Below are 20,129 nucleotides of genomic sequence, written 5' to 3' on the forward strand. Positions count from 1 at the left end.
CTTAGTACTTGGTGGCAAAACCCTTGTTGGCAATCACATAGGTCAGACGTTTCTTGTTGTTGGCCACCAGGTTTGCACACATCTCAGGAGGGATTTTGTCCCACTCCTCTTTGCAGATCTTCTCCAAGTCATTAAGGTTTCGAGGCTGACGTTTGGCAACTCGAACCTTCAGCTCCCTCCACAGATTTTCTATGGGATTAAGGTCTAGAGATTGGCTAGGCCACTCCAGGACCTTAATGTGCTTCTTCTTGAGCCACTCCTTTGTTGCCTTGGCCGTGTGTTTTGGATCATTGTCATGCTGGAATACCCATCCACGACCCATTTTCAATGCCCTGGCTGAGGGAAGGAGGTTCTCACCCAAGATTTGACGGTACATGGCCCCGTCCATCGTCCCTTTGATGCGGTGAAGTTGTCCTGTCCCCTTAGCAGAAAAACACCCCCAAAGCATAATGTTTCCACCTCCATGTTTGACGGTGGGGATGGTGTTCTTGGGGTCATAGGCAGCATTCTTCCTCCAAACACGGCGAGTTGAGTTGATGCCAAAGAGCTCCATTTTGGTCTCATCTGACCACAACACTTTCACCCAGTTGTCCTCTGAATCATTCAGATGTTCATTGGCAAACTTCAGACATGCATGTATATGTGCTTTCTTGAGCAGGGGGACCTTGCGGGCGCTGCAGGATTTCAGCCCTTCACGGCGTCGTGTGTTACCAACTGTTTTCTTGGTGACTATGGTCCCAGCTGCCTTGAGATCATTGACAAGATCCTCTCGTGTAATTCTGGGCTGATTCCTCACCGTTCTCATGATCATTGCAACTCCACGAGGTGAGATCTTGCATAGAGCCCCAGGCCGAGGGAGATTGACAGTTCTTTTGTTTTCTTCCATTTGCGAATAATCGCACCAACTGTTGTCACCTTCTCACCAAGCTGCTTGGCGATGGTCTTGTAGCCCATTCCAGGCTTGTGTAGGTCTACAATCTTGTCCCTGACATCCTTGGAGAGTTCTTTGGTCTTGGCCATGATGGAGAGTTTGGAATCTGATTGATTGCTTCTGTGAACAGGTGTCTTTTATACAGGTAACAAGCTGAGATTAGGAGCACTCCCTTTAAGAGTGTGCTCCTAATCTCAGCTCGTTACCTGTATAAAAGACACCTGGGAGCCAGAAATCTTTCTGATTGAGAGGGGGTCAAATACTTATTTCCCTCATTAAAATGCAAATGAATTTATAACATTTTTGACATGCGTTTTTCTGGATTTGTTTGTTGTTATTCTGTCTCTCACTGCTCAAATAAACCTACCATTAAAATTATAGGCTGAGCATTTCTTTGTCAGTGGGCAAACAAAATCAGCAGGGGATCAAATACTTTTTTCCCTCACTGTACATGGAGGGCTGCTCTCCTCGGTCGGGCAGTGTTGGTTGAGCCCCCCGTCCCGACTCGAGTGAGAGAGCCAAGGCTAGCAGTAGATAGAGCCTGAGGTCCGCGTGAAGGACCGAGTGTAGGGACACCTACCTCTGGTATAGTTGTTACTTCCTTGTGTTATTAAACCGGCTCAAGCCCTTACCTGGAATCTGCCTCCGAGTCGTCATTCACCACTCAACACATGTAATGGATTCATCAATTAAAATCAATCAATTACACAAAATAGTTTGTCTCTTTCTCGATGAATGTACACATACAATACCGTACAGTACCGTACACACTATACTCAAAGCAAATGTATTCGTATAACAAACTTTTATTATCATTGTAAAATGCATGTACAGCATGTGCTGCTACTACCTATGTGATGCATTGCTGTTATATCAGTTGTAAACTATTGAGCATAAATAATGGAGCTCATGAAGAATGATACCTATATACAGTGTATATATATACCAGCAACCTGTACAACCAAATTACCCACATTTTTCTGGATGTTTTCCATATGACAAAGATGGTTTATTTTAAGAGTCTTTCAGGAAATGCAAACCTGACATTGTTAACATCACAAGTATATTTATATATTTAATCTGGAGGTCTACACGTGTGTACATTTTTTCTCCTCCCCCAAAATAAGTTTGTGCCGAACTTAAAAGTTCCATCACTGCAACTGAGACTGCCTCTGGGTAACGACCAAACATGTTCGTTTACAAGCACCAAGCTTATGCGTGTATCTATGCAGGTAAGAGGAACATTTTCATACCTGTCGAATAATCAAATGGTATATGACAGTGTAAATAAAGTACTGTACTGTAGTCATGTTAACGTTATTGTTCAATAAGTTAATATAATCGTGGTGACGTGTTATTTTTAAGTTGTTTGCATATCTTCTTGGTTATTTCGGTAAAGTCACATAGAAGGGAAATAATATAATAATAAAAATAAAACATTATAAAATGCTTGCATTGTGGCCGAAACGTCGTGAGAATTTATTTTATTATGTTAAATTTGTATTATTTTATTCTTCAACGTGACTTTACCGCAAGAACCAAGAAGATGAATCCCTGCAGTCACGAAAGCTTTAAATCGAAATTTAGTTTGCTCATGTTTCAATTTTATCAGCATCACCCCTCGACGGCATTGTGTAACATGCCGATGACTAAATCACACCGAATGCCTACGTTGTAGGCAGCAATGGACAAAGTGCATAAAAAATCCATTATGTACAGTACTTATAATGCTATGCTCACTCATATATGCTCGTCATCTTCATCGACCCACGCTGACCAGCAGTGGAAAGCATGGCCAAGTAAACCTCCATGGCTCGCATGGAGTGGGGTTGAACCTCATCCTCGTGGAGTGACCAATGGGCGATACGCGTACAACAATACATGATTACTGTGCATCATAACTGCTGTTTGCATTTCACTGCAATTTAAACAAAATGCGCTGATTGCTGGGATGTGTACGGTGGTGGGTGAGTTGCAATTCATGAATGCATGTTCACAATGAGTTCGAGTGCGGCATTGTTGACGATCACAAATCATTCTGAAAGTGTTCTCCTCGCCAATCAATTTGTGTTTATAGTTGAGCTTGTCCATGATTTCAGCCACATTTCAAATAACCGTAGAGGAGCGAATGAATGAATCCGTTTTTCATCTCGAACCAGATGTAAAGCCAGCGGAGACAAACGCCACGTATGCAAAGTATAATAACAAAATGCTGAAAAACGCGTTGGTGGAAAGCAAAAGGCCGTGAACATATATTGTGCACATGTGTGGATACATCAATTGAGGAATCGATAGAGACATCGATTCTTAAGTTCACAATAGAATCGTGCACTTCATCATCAGGCAAAGCCCACGCAGTTCAGATATGATATAGCTACTATTGGATGAAGGTCACTAAATCTACTTATACGTCTTTAAATATTTTCATCCCTTTGGAAACCTGCATATTTGGTTTGCATACGTTATATGTTGAAAATAATTGGTTTACAATGACCCCGGTAACCCCATTCACCACAGTTGAGGAAAATAATTGATTATTTAATCGAAATTTAAACGTCAAATTGTGATAATTGATCGAATCGCGAGGAGGTGATTCGTAGCCTGGTTATCAAATACCTATACGTTGGATGACATTCTTTGGCTACTACCTCTCATGTAGTGGACACCCTGCAAAAGGCACGTTCACTCCCAACTCCCGTTATTTGATTCATGTGTCTGTATAAATTATGCAAAGTCTGTGTTGCCTGCAATGTTTTATTCCTTTATTACGTCTCATTTCATACTAGTTGTCTTGTTCTGTGTTGTTTGCCTACATGCAAATCACCATGAATTGTGACCAATCTCACGAAATATAGGAAGCTAAGCAGCCTTAAGTCAGCTTAGTATGTGTACATGAGACTGGGAATGCCTCGTGTTGTAAACCTGTTCGGCTATCATATGACCCGGAAATGATGGTGTAATACGACTCTTGCATTTATCTGTGCAGAGTTTTGAGTGTTACCCCATCACATGCATGGCTTTCCCCAGCCTACTCCGGTTTCCCCTTGCATGCCAAACACCTATCGAACCGATATTGGCCAAACTTCCATGTGCAGAATGACCATCTTGAAATGAGTCTTGAGTCTCGGTGAGAATTTACTGGGCAAACGAAAGATATTCTTCTCCTCGCCCATTGTTTGTACTGCCCGTCTCATCCTGTTCATTCTCCTACCCAGTTGCATTAATAAAAACAAATATTGCATGCTGATTGCGCGCAGTGGCAGTACTGATGCATTGCGCAGTGCGAGTTGCAATGGGCAGCACACTCCGCGGGAGTCCGGCTGGCGTGGGGCGATCAAGCAGCGGCACCATGACCGTGTCGGTGACGGAGGGGCAACTCGCCGTGTTGCAGTGTGGCTCCGACTCCACCGAGCCTCTCAGATACCTCTACTGGTACAAGGTATGGGGAGGCATTGATCCCAACGTGGCGAGACATTTATCACTCATCTATAAGGTTCTTATATTACTCAGCAACTCAAAGCACTCGTCTCTTGAAAACTGCTTTTTGTTTTTAGTTTGTTGTCTTTCCCCCACTCCTCCGATTAGCACGGTTGGCTAAGTACAGTATGAAATAAGTTCAACATACATACCTTACACCGCATCCCATCTTAAACATTCTAAGGAGACCCCGAGTGGTAGCTGTTTCTGCGTGGTACAATGTAGGGGGCGATAATGTGTATCCCTGTTTAGTAATTTATTGTTGATTATTTTTCAAATTTGGCAAATCTGTACCCAATGTGCAGCAAATGGCATACGCAGTTTATGGTTCGGATGTATGTATGTTGAACTTCGTTCACACACAAACTGGATAACAAACAGCAGTTAGAAATAAATTAGTTTTCAGTTTAAGTGTATACACCCCAGGCATTAACCCAAGCGGCCTGCTGGATTCGAACCTCTGCAAACAAGCGATGAATGTGCTGACGCCAGTCAATGGCACCCGCCCAGGGGGTCTAATGTTTAAGCCGACAATTTTTGGCACATAGAAGGTCACGGTGGTGATGGAAATCGTGAATTTGAATAAAGACGTGTGAAATGTGAGTTAGCTGTGCAAACACCTCAGATTGTGGGCGCTTCCGTTATTTCCTTTCAAAAATGCGATATGCAGCAGATGGGTGCCAGAGGAGGGTTACCCGTTCCATATTCTGTGACATTTTATAAATTACATTTGTCGTGAAATTGACAAAAAAAATTACTGCGTATATATCGTAGCCTTAATAATGATCAACCGATATGATGCTGATTTCGTGTTCCTTTCATAGGGAAGGGCGCCGCCTCAGAAAACGCTAGTTGCCTTCCTGAACAGCGAGACGCACGCGAACGGCACGGGCCATGGTGAACCGGGCCAGAGGGCCTCCATCCGGGGCCGCTCCACGCTGCATCTCGGCCGGGCAAGACGATCCGACTCGGGCACGTACCGCTGTGAAGCCCTGCCCGTGCGCTCACGAAAAGTGTTTCCTCACGAGGTGCAGCTCATCGTCACAGGTGCGGCATGTTGCGCAGACATCATCCAGTGATGTTCCTGCAGAGTAAGCCAGGTTATTGGCTCACGCAATTATTACAATTGGCTAACACACTTATCTGGCTCAGCCACTTCAACGATGCGAGTTCAACCCCGATGCATCTTGGAGAGCTGAGAAAAGTTCAAAATAACTCACAGACAAACACCTTGTGAAATACCCAACGCAGAAGAGTGTTGGGATTGATCTTCCACGAAGCTCATGTTCCACCCTAAAACACATCCACACAACAAATGACATTTGCAGATACCTGATGCACAAATGGAAACACTAAATATATCCAGTGTGCGTCTGTGGTCATCCAGAACAGACCATACAACACAAAACGATGCAATGCCCGATCCACAAATACGAAGGAGACATCACAGCGATACACTCCGCTGCTCCTGACCCAGTTGTCTGGCTAGACCACCTGAATGTGAAACTGTAATTGTTGCTCTGCATCTACATCAGCCATAACGAAGAAAATGAATTATGATACAGTCGAACACACAAGCACAAGTAATATATAATAGGTGCAGTTTCAGACATTGGCCGTTCTTCATTGCAGTATTAATACTACTAACGCACAGTACTGGCTTCAATAATTAGCTGCTACTCCCTCATTTTGATTCAAGGACTCTTTGCCCGCACACGTTCATAATGTGCCCAAACAGATTAATAAACGATAAACACGGACGACATTTGTTTTCTTTTCACCCCCATGCTGCGTAGGCGAACAACAAATATATTGCTTTAACTTAATTTGCATACGTTTTGTGTTGTGTTTTTATCTCTGCTACCCCTATCACCCCACATTTGTGACAGCTGACCGGAACAGAAGTGTTCATCATATACACTGTGTACGTCCAGTTTGTTCGTCTTGTCGGTTGCAATTTGGCGTTCGTGAATTTGTTTTTTTTCTCCTCAGAGAGGAGAATTGTTGTTGCAAGCGCAGTTAACGACAAGACACACACACCAATTACATCAGTCAGCTCTTTTGTGACACCAGGTAAAACATCGATGATTTAAATGCCAAACAGTTTTGTTTTTCTCCATTAAAATTACATGCCCCTTTTCTGTACATATTTGTTTTTATATTTCAGAATGTCTGGGCATTAGTTTTATTGTTTTTGATGACCGAAATCTTAAAGTTATTTGACAAATTCACATTTAAATAGACCTGAAAAATTGCACCAGCAGAGAATTTGAAACCTCCATATATTTTATTATGAAAATTATTATTTACAGGATATAAAAACTATACACGGACAGTTGTTAGTGGCATGCATAAATTGCACATACATATCAATTGCTGAATTCATTTAGGATTTTCATTTGCTGTCTGTTCTCACTATGTGCTTATGTTAATGTAAATACTAGAATGTTCATGTTGCTCCAGTCAACACTGTTTATTGAAAAAAATTAATGTCACATTGTTTTGCTCGCAATTACAGAACAAACAAGTTCAACAACGATAAAGGGCAACAACGTTACAGACTTGCGCAGGGAATTTCACAAAGACCTACTCAGAAGTAAGACCACACGTCAAAATCTTAATGAATGCCAGATGTAAAGAAAAACAGTTTACACTCATATTTCAGTATTTTAGACATTTGTCCGACATACAGAATTTTGATCCGCACACTGTAGCAAAATGTAAGAATATGCATGAGAAAAGAATCTCTATTACAATGACGTGGCCCACATTTCCACAACCACTGAGAAGTGAGCTGGACTGATCCGTGCACTGGGCAAAGTGAACTCATCTCAGATTTTCATGGTCGCCTGACTGAATCAAGCCCGCACCAAACCAGCCTGCATGTCGCTTGCTTATGCGAGCTGCGTGGCCTTTTTGTGTGAGTGAGACACTTGCTTAGGTGCGGGGGCCATGCTCGAAAACGGTCGTGACATCACAAACCAAAGCACCACCACTCCACCCAACTTGGGATGGCATAACCTTAACCAAGTGTATGCTCAGGCTTGTTACAAAATTAATCGTCACTTCCTCCCAACCTCGGATAAGTTTATGTCCACAGAGCCTTGCAGCTCTGCTGGGACAATAAATCAGCGTGGTTAGACCTTTCTTGGAATCGCCCAGTATGGCTTAGAGCTGCTTCCCAGTGGTTGTGGAAACGTAGCATTCGGTTATTTCTGATCACATTACCTCACGTATAAATGTCCACATGGTGAATTTCATACAAATACATAAATCGCGTAGTCTCGTGTTGCGCTCTAATTTTTGCATCGTATATTTTATGTTTCAGATTTGTTTCCAGACGGCACCATAAAATCTGAAGACATTTTGTTGGTGGTTATAGTAGTCCTCATGTTGTTGGCATCATTTCTCCTTGTTGTCGTCATCCTTAAAATTGTAAGTATTGAATGTAATGCTGATTATATTTTTACAGGATGACCTAGACAATGGCACATTGTGTGCACAGCTAACAAAAACAGGATTATGCAAGCAGATTAAACTTTATTTTGCTACGATTAAAAGCGATGCAAATAACACACCGACAATTCAAATCTTGCAACGTTTGAATCAAGGATGTTACCATGTAATAGATATATGTAATGTCAGTGATATGCGTATTTACTGTTATTTTCAATTGTATTTTGTTAGCTGTGCAAGAAGACAAAGACACAGGAAGAAGGAAGGACACATACAAATAAAGATGAGAAAAACCCATGCCTTGCAACGTAGTACATTTCCTCATTCCAGCATCAATCACATGGCTTGTGAAAAACCCCAAAGTTGCTTTACATATATTTACGATGTCACGTTAAATATAAATATATATCAAAGCTGTATGATCTTTTAACACAGACGCATCACTAATTATTTTTTACACTAACGTATGTATCATATGCTGTACAGTATACAGGGATATTGTTTTTAAATAAAGTTTTATTAAAACCGTATCTCGCCGGACTCGGCCTCTCTTTCATTCATCTTGCTAGCCGGCGTTTTACTACACTTCAAATACGCGTAGAAACTTGACGGCAATTCGGTGTGAACTAAATGTTTACATTTTTTGGGAGCACTGCATACATTATATCAAACAAAGTGAATAGAATTGTGGATTTTGTAATTGATTGAATTTGTATTGTTCTTCATTCAATTGCGTCGTCATCATCATGCATAACATATCCACTACTCTTCTTGGTTCTTTCGGTAAAGTCACGTAGAATGGAAATAATAAAATAATAAAAATAAAACATAATAAAATAATTCTCACGACGTTTCGGCCACAACGCAAGCAGCCGTCCTCAGGTGAAGAACAGGTCTGTCGACAGACCTGTTCTACCGAAAGAACCAAGAAGATGAATCCCTGCAGTCACGAAAGCTTCAAATCGAAAAATATCCACTACTATATGAAGTCATTCCTCCATAATCTGTTGTCATATCAATCTTGATTTGAAGTTTTCGTGACTGCAGGAATTCATACTCTTTGGTTCTTTCGGCACGTAGGTAGAAAAAATAATAGAGCACGACGTTTCGATCGCAACACAAGCGATCGTCATCAGGTGGGACAAACACAGCAAGAAAAAACTGCTGAAGTTTTTTCTACTGAAGTTTTTTCTTGACGGTTGTCATATCTCATTGTCTTGCGATGGAACCATCCATCTGGCTCTTACAAATGGGATTATCTCTTTGGTATCTATACAAACGGGGTGGTTCCTTTCTTTGGTTGCCCACTCCATAGTTGGTCTCGACCACCAGCTAGAATTCGTTCTAGCTCCTCAACGTATGTGCAATTATATGGCAAGATGATGAAGAAGCTCATGCCCTTAGAAGAGTACACAACCAGCATTGATAAGTTCCTAGATCAAGCTGCATGCAGCACCACAATATTAATAGTCTCAGCTTATTCAATGATTGCGTAAAAAAAGAATTCAGCTGCCAAATATGTACCTGGCATACATTTGTAAACCGCAGCACAGTCATAACGTTCGGCTGTCAAGTACGAAGTGTGCGTTTTACGTAAAATACCGGACTTCAACCACATGTTCACAGTACAAGTGAAGAGGAGACTTGAGATGGTCTAAGCAGGATCTTTATTCTCAAGGCAACTCACACCGTACTTCCACTCACCATCGAAAACCAACCTCGATCCCTCCAAATCGTCTCTCTAATATGGTCCATCTCCCGCCCTTTGTTAACACATTCCCTTAAATCTTGACTTAAAGCTTTCGTGACTGCAGACATTCATATTCTTTGAGTCTTTTGGTAAAACGTGGATTTACTGAAAGACCCAAAGAATACTCATTCCCTTCTCGGGCGTACCGTTCTACTGCTAATCCTCCTGGGGGCCAATACAATCGGAGTGTCCTCCACTCAATAATCGGAATGGGTGGCGTACACGACAGCGCCCCGGTGACACATAACCCGCGCTCCCGTGACCCTTAACCCGTCGTTGTGTGGTGTTTGTGTGTGAGGATGTCCCGAACATCCTCTAAACAAAGTATGCAATCTACTTGTGACGTAGAATCTTTTTTTTAAGTATTCTGGGCGAAAACACGTGAAGTCACTCTCTGGGTAATTCCGCCTTGAAAGATATGCGGAAAAACCGTCTTTTGCTCTGCACGTGCTGTACATGACAAACCATGCCAGATGCCGAGAGAGCCTACGGGTCAATGTTTTTTTTTCTCAGTGTCCCTACCGATGCAATGAAATTCTTTTTGAGATTAACTTTTTTCACGTGGCTTAGCTCCTCTCTGACACCATCAGGAGAGCTGCTGTAATCAACTGATCATATTATTGGGCACGGTTGACCACCCATGTTAACAACAACAATCGTAAACATCGACGTGGCATTCCCCTTTTCACATTTCTGGGTCTGAAGGGGAACATGACAGGAGATAAAAGGCCAATTTGGCTCAACATCGAATTCAAAGTTGCTGCATTAGGTTGTGGGGGCTTGGTTGAACATAAGTTAACCATATCGGTCAGTGTGGGTTGGTGGGATACGTGATTATTAAAGTTTTCTCCAGAGTAATTTATATTTCGATTTAAAGCTTTCGTGACTGCAGGGATTCATCTTCTTGGTTCTTTCGGTAAAGTCACGTAGAAGGGAAATAATAAAAATAAAACATAATAAAATAATTCTCACGACGTTTCGGCCACGACGCAAGCAGCCGTCCTCAGGTTATTTTTATTATTTCCCTTCTACGTGACTTTACCGAAATAACCAAGATGAATCCCTGCAGTCACGAAAGCTTTAAATCGAAATTTAACTGCCACTACGGGGTGGGATTCCACGAAACTTTAAGATCCTTCAACAAACTCCGGGATAAGAAGGCTCAGCTAATCGAGTCTCTCACCTTTCTGAAGAGATGCCGCGACTCTACGGCGCTCTTCCCCCTCCAACCCAGCTTAAATATACGCTCCAAGCCTGGGGTGTTTCATTCAGACGCTGTCTTCCCGACAGACCTGTTCTTCACCTGAGGACGGCTGCTTGCGTTGTGGCCGAAACGTCGTGAGAATTATTTTATTATGTTTTATTTTTATTATTTTATTATTTCCCTTCTACGTGACTTTACCGAAAGAACCAATAAAAAGTAAATTATATGTTCATCAAAAATGTGATATATTGCATTAACTTGGCTGTCAAAACACACCTGTAACAATTGTGTATTGACTCACAATTCAGGAATATAGATGTTTTTGTTAGAACTGTTTATTGTAAAAAAAAATATACTACTATTCTGTCATAGGAATACAAAATGGCAACAAAAATTACTTTACACAATAAGTATAATCACGTAGGTTTGGGCTGTATAGACACGTGGTAGCCCAGAGCTCGATTGCCACCCAGTGGCCACACATTGAATAAATTCACAGCATCTAAATTTTGACTTACAACTTTCGTGACTGCAGAAATTAATATTCTATGGTTATTTCGGTAAAGTCAAGCAGATAGAAGGAATAATAGTAAGAATTGAGTGATTTAAAATAACACGACGTGTCGATCGCAATACAAGCGGTCGTCATCAGGAACTGATATAATCGGCAGATCCTAATGACGACCGCTTGTGTTGCGATCGAAACGTCGTGATATTTTTAATCACTTTGTTTATTTTTTATTTTTTATATCTACGTGACTTTACCGAAAGAACTATAGAATATTCACGGCATCGATACGGCTAAACTTTTATCTGCAAATGTGTCCAATCTTTAGGGCCGTTTGTAGTAGCGGTGCAGGCCCGTTGCAAATCCCACATCTGACACCGTGACGTCGAAGCACGGGGCTCCCCAAAGCGCGGGGCCTTGGGCGGTCGCCCCGATTCGCCGAACCTAGGGACGGCTCTGCCAATCGTTAACTTCTTTAAATACACTCTGTTGGAGCAAATCGATCTGAAGAGTCTAAAGATTGATAAGCTGTGATTATTGTCATGTGAAGAGGCGAACTAAGGTCTGTTTATTGTATTACAGTGCAGTACAATATTCAGATTAGGGTTCATGGAATTCGCCACATCTCAGAAGATAAGCGGATTTGAGTCTAGTTAGGGTTTGAATGGGTGACCATCATTCATAACAGGTGTTATCGAATGCGAGCCATGTTATGGACAGCATGTATTATAAATAAAAATAAGAATAAACATAATTACAGTATAACAATGGACATATCGGCTCACCTCGACGTTTCTATATACATATAAAATATGCACCCTAGCTGGACTAATTGGGTGCTAGAGGGAACCATCACACTGATTTTAGTAGCACGAGTTCAGTCACTTCTGCCACTGCGTCGTGAATTGACAGCAGTGACTGAGATGCCTGCTAATGCGTGCCCCAGATAGAGATCTGTGACTGCGTGAACAATTTGAACGTCCTATTTGGGCCCTCTGTAAAATGATCTCCACCATGGGGCCGTCCATAAATGACGTCACGCACCTGGGGGGGGGGGAGTTTGTTACGATGTGTGACGAGGAGGGGGGGGGGGAGAAATGTGACGTCACATAAAAATGCACAACTTTAAATAAATATAGACAACACGTTCTACTTAATTAAATATACTTTTTAATACAACATTAGTGCAGCGCCACATTAAATACGCACTACAATGACAATAGTTTAAAGCGATTTGGAGCATGTTTTATTTTTTGGGGGGGGGGGGCAGAGCTTTGTGACGTCATATTTGAGGGGGATCTGACTTTTTATGACGCCGTGTGACGAAGGGGGGGGGGGGGTCAAATATCGTCCAATATCGCGTGACGTCATTTATGGACGGCTCCCATATAAAAATTAATCGGCACACAAAACGCCTCCTTTATGTATCCGTTCCTCCACATCCAAGTTTTGTTTACATTTACCGTCAGCCACACGGAGAGTGACAGTTCGAGGTTCAATCAAGTCCGACTCTACCGATGAGACACTGAAAGTCGAAACCGGTCGGTCCAGAGCGTTGTTCGTGTTGAATGCTGATGACATTACACAGAAGCAGGGCGTATGTGTGGGATGGGATATGTATAAAAAAAAATACGTGGGGGGGGGGGGCAGATATACGAAGGAGTATTATCCGTAGATTTGAAGCTTTCGTGACTGCAAGGATTCATACTTTTAGGTTTTTTCGGTAAAGTCACGTAGGTAAAAATAAACAATAAAAATTAAAATAATAGAAATAATAATTATTATCCGCTTGTGTATTTTGTTGCAGCGCCCATTATAAATGATTGATGATCATTTCATGAAGTTCCATTCACAGTGGAGAGTGGAGCGCTGAGCATTTCTAGAACTCCGATCACGCTCTCCCCGACATCCGGTCTCGCGAGACCAAAGAGGGCGGGGCTCGCGGTGCCCCGAAGTTCTCGCGCGATGTCCGCTCTCGCGAGAGTTCCCTCTTCCTTTGGGCGGCCAGCATGGCGGTGTTCGGACCCGTGGTGCGGATTCACCCCGTGGTGCTCTTCAGCGTCGTGGACAGCTACGAACGGCGCAATGAAGACGCCAAGCGGGTCATCGGCACGCTGCTCGGTGAGGGGAAGCGGCCCGCCGAGGTTGTCGCCACAACGGCGGTGGGGGGTTCGGAGCGGTGGCGCCGTGTTGTGTTTGGTGAACCCTCCCTAGGCCCAAGGCTTTTGAGGCCTAGTTTTGGCCCCGGCCCGGTGGACGCTCGCCGAACTGAGCTGTGGTCGATGAATTACGCGACGGCTTAACAGCGTCAAGGTGTTCAACGTGAACGTCGTCGTGTGTAATGGTGTTGAATGGCTGAGGTAATGGGCGGTGGGAGAAAGGGCGTTCTCCGTTTTCGCCCCTCTCGTCAATCCGCGGCGATCGAGTAGACGTTTCGATCCCCCCCCCTCCCCCTAGAGAAACGAAGAGGTAACAAACTCGCGATTGTAATTGTTTTGATGAAAGCATGTTGCGTCTCTCGTGCAGTCTGTACCGTCTTGCACGTGTTGCACCGTGCTGCAGACGACGATTTTCTGAAGCGGTCCTGGGCCTTCCCCTTGATCGACTCGGCATCGAATGAGTAGTGCGGTGTGGTAAACATCGCCACTTGGGGAGACAAAGGCGGCCCGGCGTAGTGCTGGCCACACACCCCCTCGTGTCGTTCAATGATGCTCGCTTACTGCACTTGAATGCTATACGGGTTTCTTCAATATACAGTAATAGAAGTGCGATTTCCGAATCTACGTCTCAACCACATTCAATCTTTCGTCGTTCACATTTCTATCGCCTTTGTACTGTATCGTGTCTGTCGGCGTGCATTCTAGCACTCTTGACTTACTACTCTTACTGCATAGTTTGTCAAGTTTTGATTGTGCAATAGCTATCTAGCATTACTGCCTTTAAAAATCGATTTCTCGTCTTAAACGTCTGTTTCACGCGTTTGTACTGTGCGTTGTATTGTGTAGTAAGTACTCGTTTAACGCGGTAGATGCGGTCCTGAAAATGTAAGTGAACGTGTGACACCAAAGCGGGCGCGTTATGCGAAAAGTGTTCCCGATCGAAGAACCGCGTTAAAGCGAAAACTCATTGTGGGAACATGCGTTAAGCGAGGGATTGCCTGTGCTTCAGAATCATAAAGCACTTTTTAAATACATCTAAAACCCTACTTTATTAAACTTGCTTTTAATTAGGATTATCTTAATGTGTTGTTTTATGCCTTTGCTAGAAATTTGTTACAATATGAATTTATTTTGCCTACAATTTCAATCTTATTGTTCATGCCTGTAAAGCACTATATATTGCATTTTTTTGCAGGAATTGTGCTGTATGAATAAGTTTGATTGATTGAGTGTCATACTTTATAATGCCTCCCTCTGGAGTACAAACGATAGCGCAGGCATCAAATTTGTAATGTTACAACACCTGAAATGTAAGGCGGTCATGATTGCTTCCTTTGTCGCGGTGTAGGAACGGTGGATAAACAGAATGTGGAAGTGACCAACTGCTTTTCTGTGCCGCACAATGAATCTGAGGATGAGGTAAGTAGAAAGTGCTCGATGAGATGTCCTGTCTGCACGGCATTCAGTTTGACATTTTTCCTTAAACATACTATAGTAAGGTGTAGCTTAAAAAAATATAATTACAGTGAGAGTATTTTTTTTAGCGAAATTCGATTGTTCGCGATTTTTGTTGTATAGCAGTTCGAGTTTCGTGCCTTTTTTTTCCTCATTCAACTATTGGCGATTTGGCAACTTGCACATTGGTGGATTGTGGGCCCCCCGTGTGCGCACCCAGGCCATTGTGTAACACGTAATCGACGCACTCAGGCGAAACTCACGCATCTAGCTGTTGACTCGTTGAGGGCATGCCATAGGGACGCCTAGATGTATCATTAACTTTCAAGTGACCAGGACGTGTTGAGGTAAATTAAAGTTCCACATTTACGTGTTATTATTTCATCCATTATTTTGTTATTATTTGTATTATAGCTGTTTATTATTGTACGATTTAATTATGTGGATGCTATTTGTGTTCAGCACAGGATTAATGTTTTCTCCCATATGTTCAGTCAAACATGAGAACCTTAACCCCCCCCCATTTTCCCATATAACTATAGTATCTACATTAGCAAATTCTACTTTCGCACAGATTTTCAAGAACGAAACCCTTAGGAATGTAGAGTCCTTACTGTGTAGTAACATTTATATATTATGTAGGCTTCATTGCATATGTGGGCTTTGTCAGGGTGTGCATTATGCAATCTTGCATTACATCTATGTCGACTCTGTAGTAAACATTTTTTTAATTTTCATCACAGGTTGCTGTCGACATGGAATTTGCAAAGAATATGTACGAGTTGCACAAGAAGGTTACACCAAATGAACAGATAGTCGGCTGGTAGGTGTCTGCATTTTCGATTATGGCATGCTCAGTTAATGTGTCTTATTCATTTGACAGTCACGCAAATGCTTTGATTTACATGAAATCTGTTACACAGGTATGCCACGGGCTACGACATCACGGAGCATTCCGTACTCATTCATGAGTACTACAGTCGGGAGACCCAGAACCCCATTCATCTTACAATTGATACAACCCTACGTGGAGGGAATATGTCCATCAAGGCCTACGTCAGGTAATCTACATACTTGTACATTAAGACCTATAATACGTGCTTACTTCATCAAGATGCTTATATTGGGGTCTTTGTTTTGTCTGCAGTGCTTCCATGGGTGCCCCTGGCAAAACGATGGGTGTCATGTTTACGCCTCTCTCCGTGAAGTACGAGTACTACGATCCGGAACGGATTGGAGGTGACCTAAAACAGATAATCTACTTATTTTAAAACGCATTGTTTTTACATACTTTAATATATATACGTCAATCTAAAGCTAACCTACCTACAGAAGATAGATGTGTCCATTTTCATTATTTAAGACAGCACGTTTTTGCCCATCCTTGTGGCAGCAGCACAAGTGAAATGCACTGGAAGAGGTCTTTCATCGGAACACACAAATCATATGTATCTTATTGGTTCAGTAGTTGGGAGTGGCACGAAAGCGCAAATGCAATTTGTCCCACTGAATCTGCTTTGAGTGCAAGTTGTTGCTACCCGTCCTTAAAGATCTTTCCGTTCCCTGCTCACATTTACAGTGGAAATAATCCAGAGGACGCGCAGTAACAACAAGCGCACCGTGAGTATGACGTCGGAGCTGACGCAGGTGGGCGCCGCCGCAGCGCAAATCCAGGACATGCTGACCCTTGTTCTGCAGTACGTGGAGGATGTTCTAGTAAGCTCCGCGCTCCACGAGAAACCGCAAAAAACATTCACTATCATGGAAACCCGCAAGTGTTTCAATTGAACAAATGTTTTACATGTAATGCTTGAAACACCACGTTCAAGTTTGTGCGGTTTTTGTTTCCTGTAGTCTGGGAAGGTTGTTCCCGACAACACCGTGGGACGTTTTTTGATGGACCTGGTTAACAAGGTGCCCAAGCTTGCACCGGAGGACTTTGAAGCTATGATCAACAGCAACATTAACGTAAGGATATTTGTCTCGTGCTATTAACATTTCAGTGACAGAATACATGGATCTAAACGAAGTTGCCAGTGATTTCAATTAAAATATCCTGGATTTCTCGAGGATAAAGATTCTCATTTTGATATATTAAGCAATCGCATGCTGTATTGGAAGAGCCACTAGAGGGCAGTCCTGCCTTACAATGTCAAACATTTGGCAGTTAATTTGTCTGGCGTAAAGCAGTTATTTTCCCTTTCCATCCCTGCTAAAACTAGAAAAAAACTGCTGATGAAATGCTTTTCGAGGATGAGTTTAACACGTGGTTAAAGTGACTTTCCATGCTTGAAGAATAGTGCTTGTTTTATTGACTTAACGACTATCTATCCATTTGTGTGCCGAGTTGTCAATGTACTTGATAGTAGTGATTGCTGGACATAATGTTGATTTGTGCATCTGCCGTCCCCACAAGACTGATGATGGAACAAGGCTTTTTGTTTTTGTATCAGTATCGTTAATGAGATGTTGAAGTGCCATCTCCTCACAAACTGTTCTTGCTTGTATTTCAGGACCTGCTGATGGTGACATACCTTTCAAACCTGACTAAGGCACAGCTGGCTCTCAATGAGAAACTGGTGGCCTTAGCCTAGGTACATGAGTTGTCTCCTGGCGCGCACCCCCTGATACATACTCTGGTGGAGCTCACATTTATGCAGAGGATTCCGAAAACCGTATCTGCTACACGTGCACCTTTACTGTTTGACAAACATCTTGAGTTGCAGTGAAGTTTGTAAGGTTGTTTGTGGAATTTTACCTGTCAAATTGCATCACATTTATGTGGCTGTATTATCTATTTTGTAAACATCTGTAACATGGTTGTACCCAAGTAATATTGCCTGAATAAATTACAAGAAAAGGTACCTGTGTGGTTACTAATTTGATTGCAACTGGAAAACATTAATCTTTACATCAAGTCTCTATCACGCTGACATTTACATTTCATTTCAATTATGATTTCTTATTTAAAACTTGTCCAAGGTTTGGTTTTATTGTACAAGCATACAACGGTTTTCCTGCTGTAAGAAGTTACTCCTGCTTTAAATCTACTTGCAAGTTCCATCCCTGGGGAACTTGCTCACATCATTTTAGGAATGTACATTTTTCATACCTGAACTCTGTTTGGACCAAGTCCAAGCAATGAGTCTATGTATGGCTATTGATTGAGCCAGTCATACAATTCCCCAGATGTGCTGAGCTAAATTTGCACCAACATTTCTCGTTTATATGGGGGAGAGATGTTGGGGAGGGGTGGCTGTGTTTAGTTCTAACCAGCGACTCATTGCTGCCATACCCTGGGGGGAAAAGTCTGAAATGCCTCGTGGCCATTTCTACAACATCTGTTGTAAAAAAAAATCGGGGGGGACAAGGCCTGCTTGAAAGAAAAACATGTAAATAGTGTTAAGGAATTTTTTAAAATTTGTGTAACCTTGTCTTGTCAGTTTTGCCATGCTCTAATATAAGCTTACTTTTTTCTCACTTTGGGGGGGGGGGGAAGTGAATCTGAAAAATCCCATGGGACACTAGGCTTTGTTTTAATGTTTTAAATCTAATTGTTCGTCGACTTGTGTCTGGAAACGCCGAAGCGCATTGCCCAATACCTGTCCGTCAAAGAGAGCGTTGTAATTCTTCATCACATTTTCCGCCACAAAAAAGGCCGGTGCAACCTGCGCAAAAAAAGTATAGGTTGGCTCGTGCCACGCCATCCCTCGGCGAATCGGGCTGGCTGCACACGTATTAGTCCCGGCCGTTACAATAGGGCCAGTATTTCTGTGCAGCTTCTCCACCCGAGGGATTGGTGGGTAGCCAGCCCACACATATGTGCACTCAATCGCGAGAGGCAGATGAGGTGCTTGGCGGTAGCCAGCCGGCGGTCGTCTGCCCACTCCAGTCGCCCAGACAGCACGAAGGGAAAAGGAATTTGGCAGGAAATGAGTGCACCACTTTTTTTTTGGGGCTCGTTCCCTCCGTTGTACCCCTCAACCACCCCCACCCACCCATCCAACCAGCCTTCCACCACTCACTCTTAGGCTGTCTGTTCTCGTTTTATTTCAAACAGATGGGACTGCATCTCAACCCTTCTCTGCAACGGCAGCGGCGCTTGCCGTTAGCTGCGAAGGAGTAAGTGGGCAAAACACCAGACGTGCAAGGAAAGTTTAGCAGTTTAGTTTGCCAAGTGTCCTTAATGCACATATTGTACTCTGTGTTTTGGGCGATTTGGACAGAAATGCATTAAATGTGTCGGGTTTGAGAAGCAATGCGATTTTCTTCATAGCTTTTGTCATTTTTTCTACACATTGCCAAGCATTTGATGTGTCCCCACCAATTGTGAGCACCTGTCGTTTCTCCATTCAAATGCGCAGGAAATTAAATACACTTTTCTCTTTAAGGAAGCCTTTTCTCTAACAATACTGATGTTAATATAGGAAGAATATCGTCTAAGGTGGTAACAGTTATTGGTCGTGCAAATTAAAAACTTTGATAACCACATGTAAAAAATGTATAGTTACGTATGCGTCGATGGGAATACTTGACTGGGATTTTTTATACAGGTTGTTTGAAAAAGATGGACCCGATTTGAAATCGCTATATCTCTGCAACCACGAACCGCCCATGAATGAAACTCTTACCACTTGAAAGGGTGGGACATAGAGTTTCAAATGATTACTGCTAGATGCCTCTCCCAGTGCAGAAACAGCCCCTAGCCTCAGTCATTCGCAAGCCACACTGCCTCAACGTTGGATAGGTCGCACGTGACCCCAAGACTTGGCGCTACACTATTGGCCCCCAAGATCCCCAGACATCACACCCTGCGATTTTTTTTTGTGGGGATACGTCAAAGACCGTCGTGTTTTTGTGCCACCTTTAGCGACTAATCTGGATGACCTCAAAAACAGAATCACGGCAGCGGTGACTTCAGTGGAAGAAGACACTGAGGGGTGTTTGGGACGAATTCAACTATCGTCTCGATGTCCGTACAGCAGGTGGAGGGCACATAGAGCATTTATAAAAAAATTTGTAAAACTTGATAACTCATTAAACCGTTTGTAACTTTTTGTGTAATTGTAACTTTTCGAGTAATTGAAATATGTTGCCATCGTGAAATATACTGCTTTGAAATTGGGTCAATCTTTTTGGAACACCCTGTATACTCACTTGGTAAAGTTTGCATTATTACTTAGTGTGGA

At 42.6% G+C, this 20,129-nt stretch overlaps 2 protein-coding genes across 2 annotated transcripts; both read left to right on the forward strand.

Moving 5' to 3' along the window:
• The first annotated feature begins 2,075 nt into the window (after positions 1 to 2,075).
• Positions 2,076 to 8,394, forward strand: LOC144719129 (uncharacterized). Its single transcript, XM_078594985.1, has 7 exons — positions 2,076 to 2,163; positions 4,189 to 4,370; positions 5,233 to 5,455; positions 6,401 to 6,481; positions 6,927 to 7,004; positions 7,737 to 7,843; positions 8,096 to 8,394. The coding sequence occupies exons 1-7, from the start codon at positions 2,121 to 2,123 to the stop codon at positions 8,174 to 8,176; spliced, it is 795 nt and encodes a 264-aa protein (XP_078451111.1). The 5' UTR covers positions 2,076 to 2,120; the 3' UTR covers positions 8,177 to 8,394.
• Positions 8,395 to 13,272: 4,878 nt separating this feature from the next.
• EIF3F (eukaryotic translation initiation factor 3 subunit F) lies at positions 13,273 to 17,804 on the forward strand. Its single transcript, XM_078594984.1, has 8 exons — positions 13,273 to 13,447; positions 14,834 to 14,904; positions 15,684 to 15,763; positions 15,864 to 16,001; positions 16,088 to 16,179; positions 16,520 to 16,656; positions 16,795 to 16,908; positions 17,454 to 17,804. The coding sequence occupies exons 1-8, from the start codon at positions 13,336 to 13,338 to the stop codon at positions 17,532 to 17,534; spliced, it is 825 nt and encodes a 274-aa protein (XP_078451110.1). The 5' UTR covers positions 13,273 to 13,335; the 3' UTR covers positions 17,535 to 17,804.
• Positions 17,805 to 20,129: the final 2,325 nt, after the last annotated feature.

This window comes from Lampetra planeri, chromosome 5, assembly GCF_965212315.1.
Source record: "Lampetra planeri chromosome 5, kcLamPlan1.2.h2, whole genome shotgun sequence".
NCBI lineage: Eukaryota > Metazoa > Chordata > Hyperoartia > Petromyzontiformes > Petromyzontidae > Lampetra > Lampetra planeri.

Bases quoted from the DNA above. Each gene is read 5' to 3' on its own strand.
- LOC144719129 (XM_078594985.1), top strand. From the start codon at position 2,121: ATGTTCGTTTACAAGCACCAAGCTTATGCGTGTATCTATGCAG. The intron at 2,164-4,188 runs GTAAGAGGAACA...GATTGCGCGCAG, and splicing joins TTATGCGTGTATCTATGCAG to TGGCAGTACTGATGCATTGC. The intron at 7,844-8,095 runs GTAAGTATTGAA...GTATTTTGTTAG, and splicing joins TTGTCGTCATCCTTAAAATT to CTGTGCAAGAAGACAAAGAC.
- EIF3F (XM_078594984.1), top strand. From the start codon at position 13,336: ATGGCGGTGTTCGGACCCGTGGTGCGGATTCACCCCGTGGTGCTCTTC. The intron at 16,002-16,087 runs GTAATCTACATA...TTTTGTCTGCAG, and splicing joins TCCATCAAGGCCTACGTCAG to TGCTTCCATGGGTGCCCCTG. The intron at 16,909-17,453 runs GTAAGGATATTT...CTTGTATTTCAG, and splicing joins TGATCAACAGCAACATTAAC to GACCTGCTGATGGTGACATA.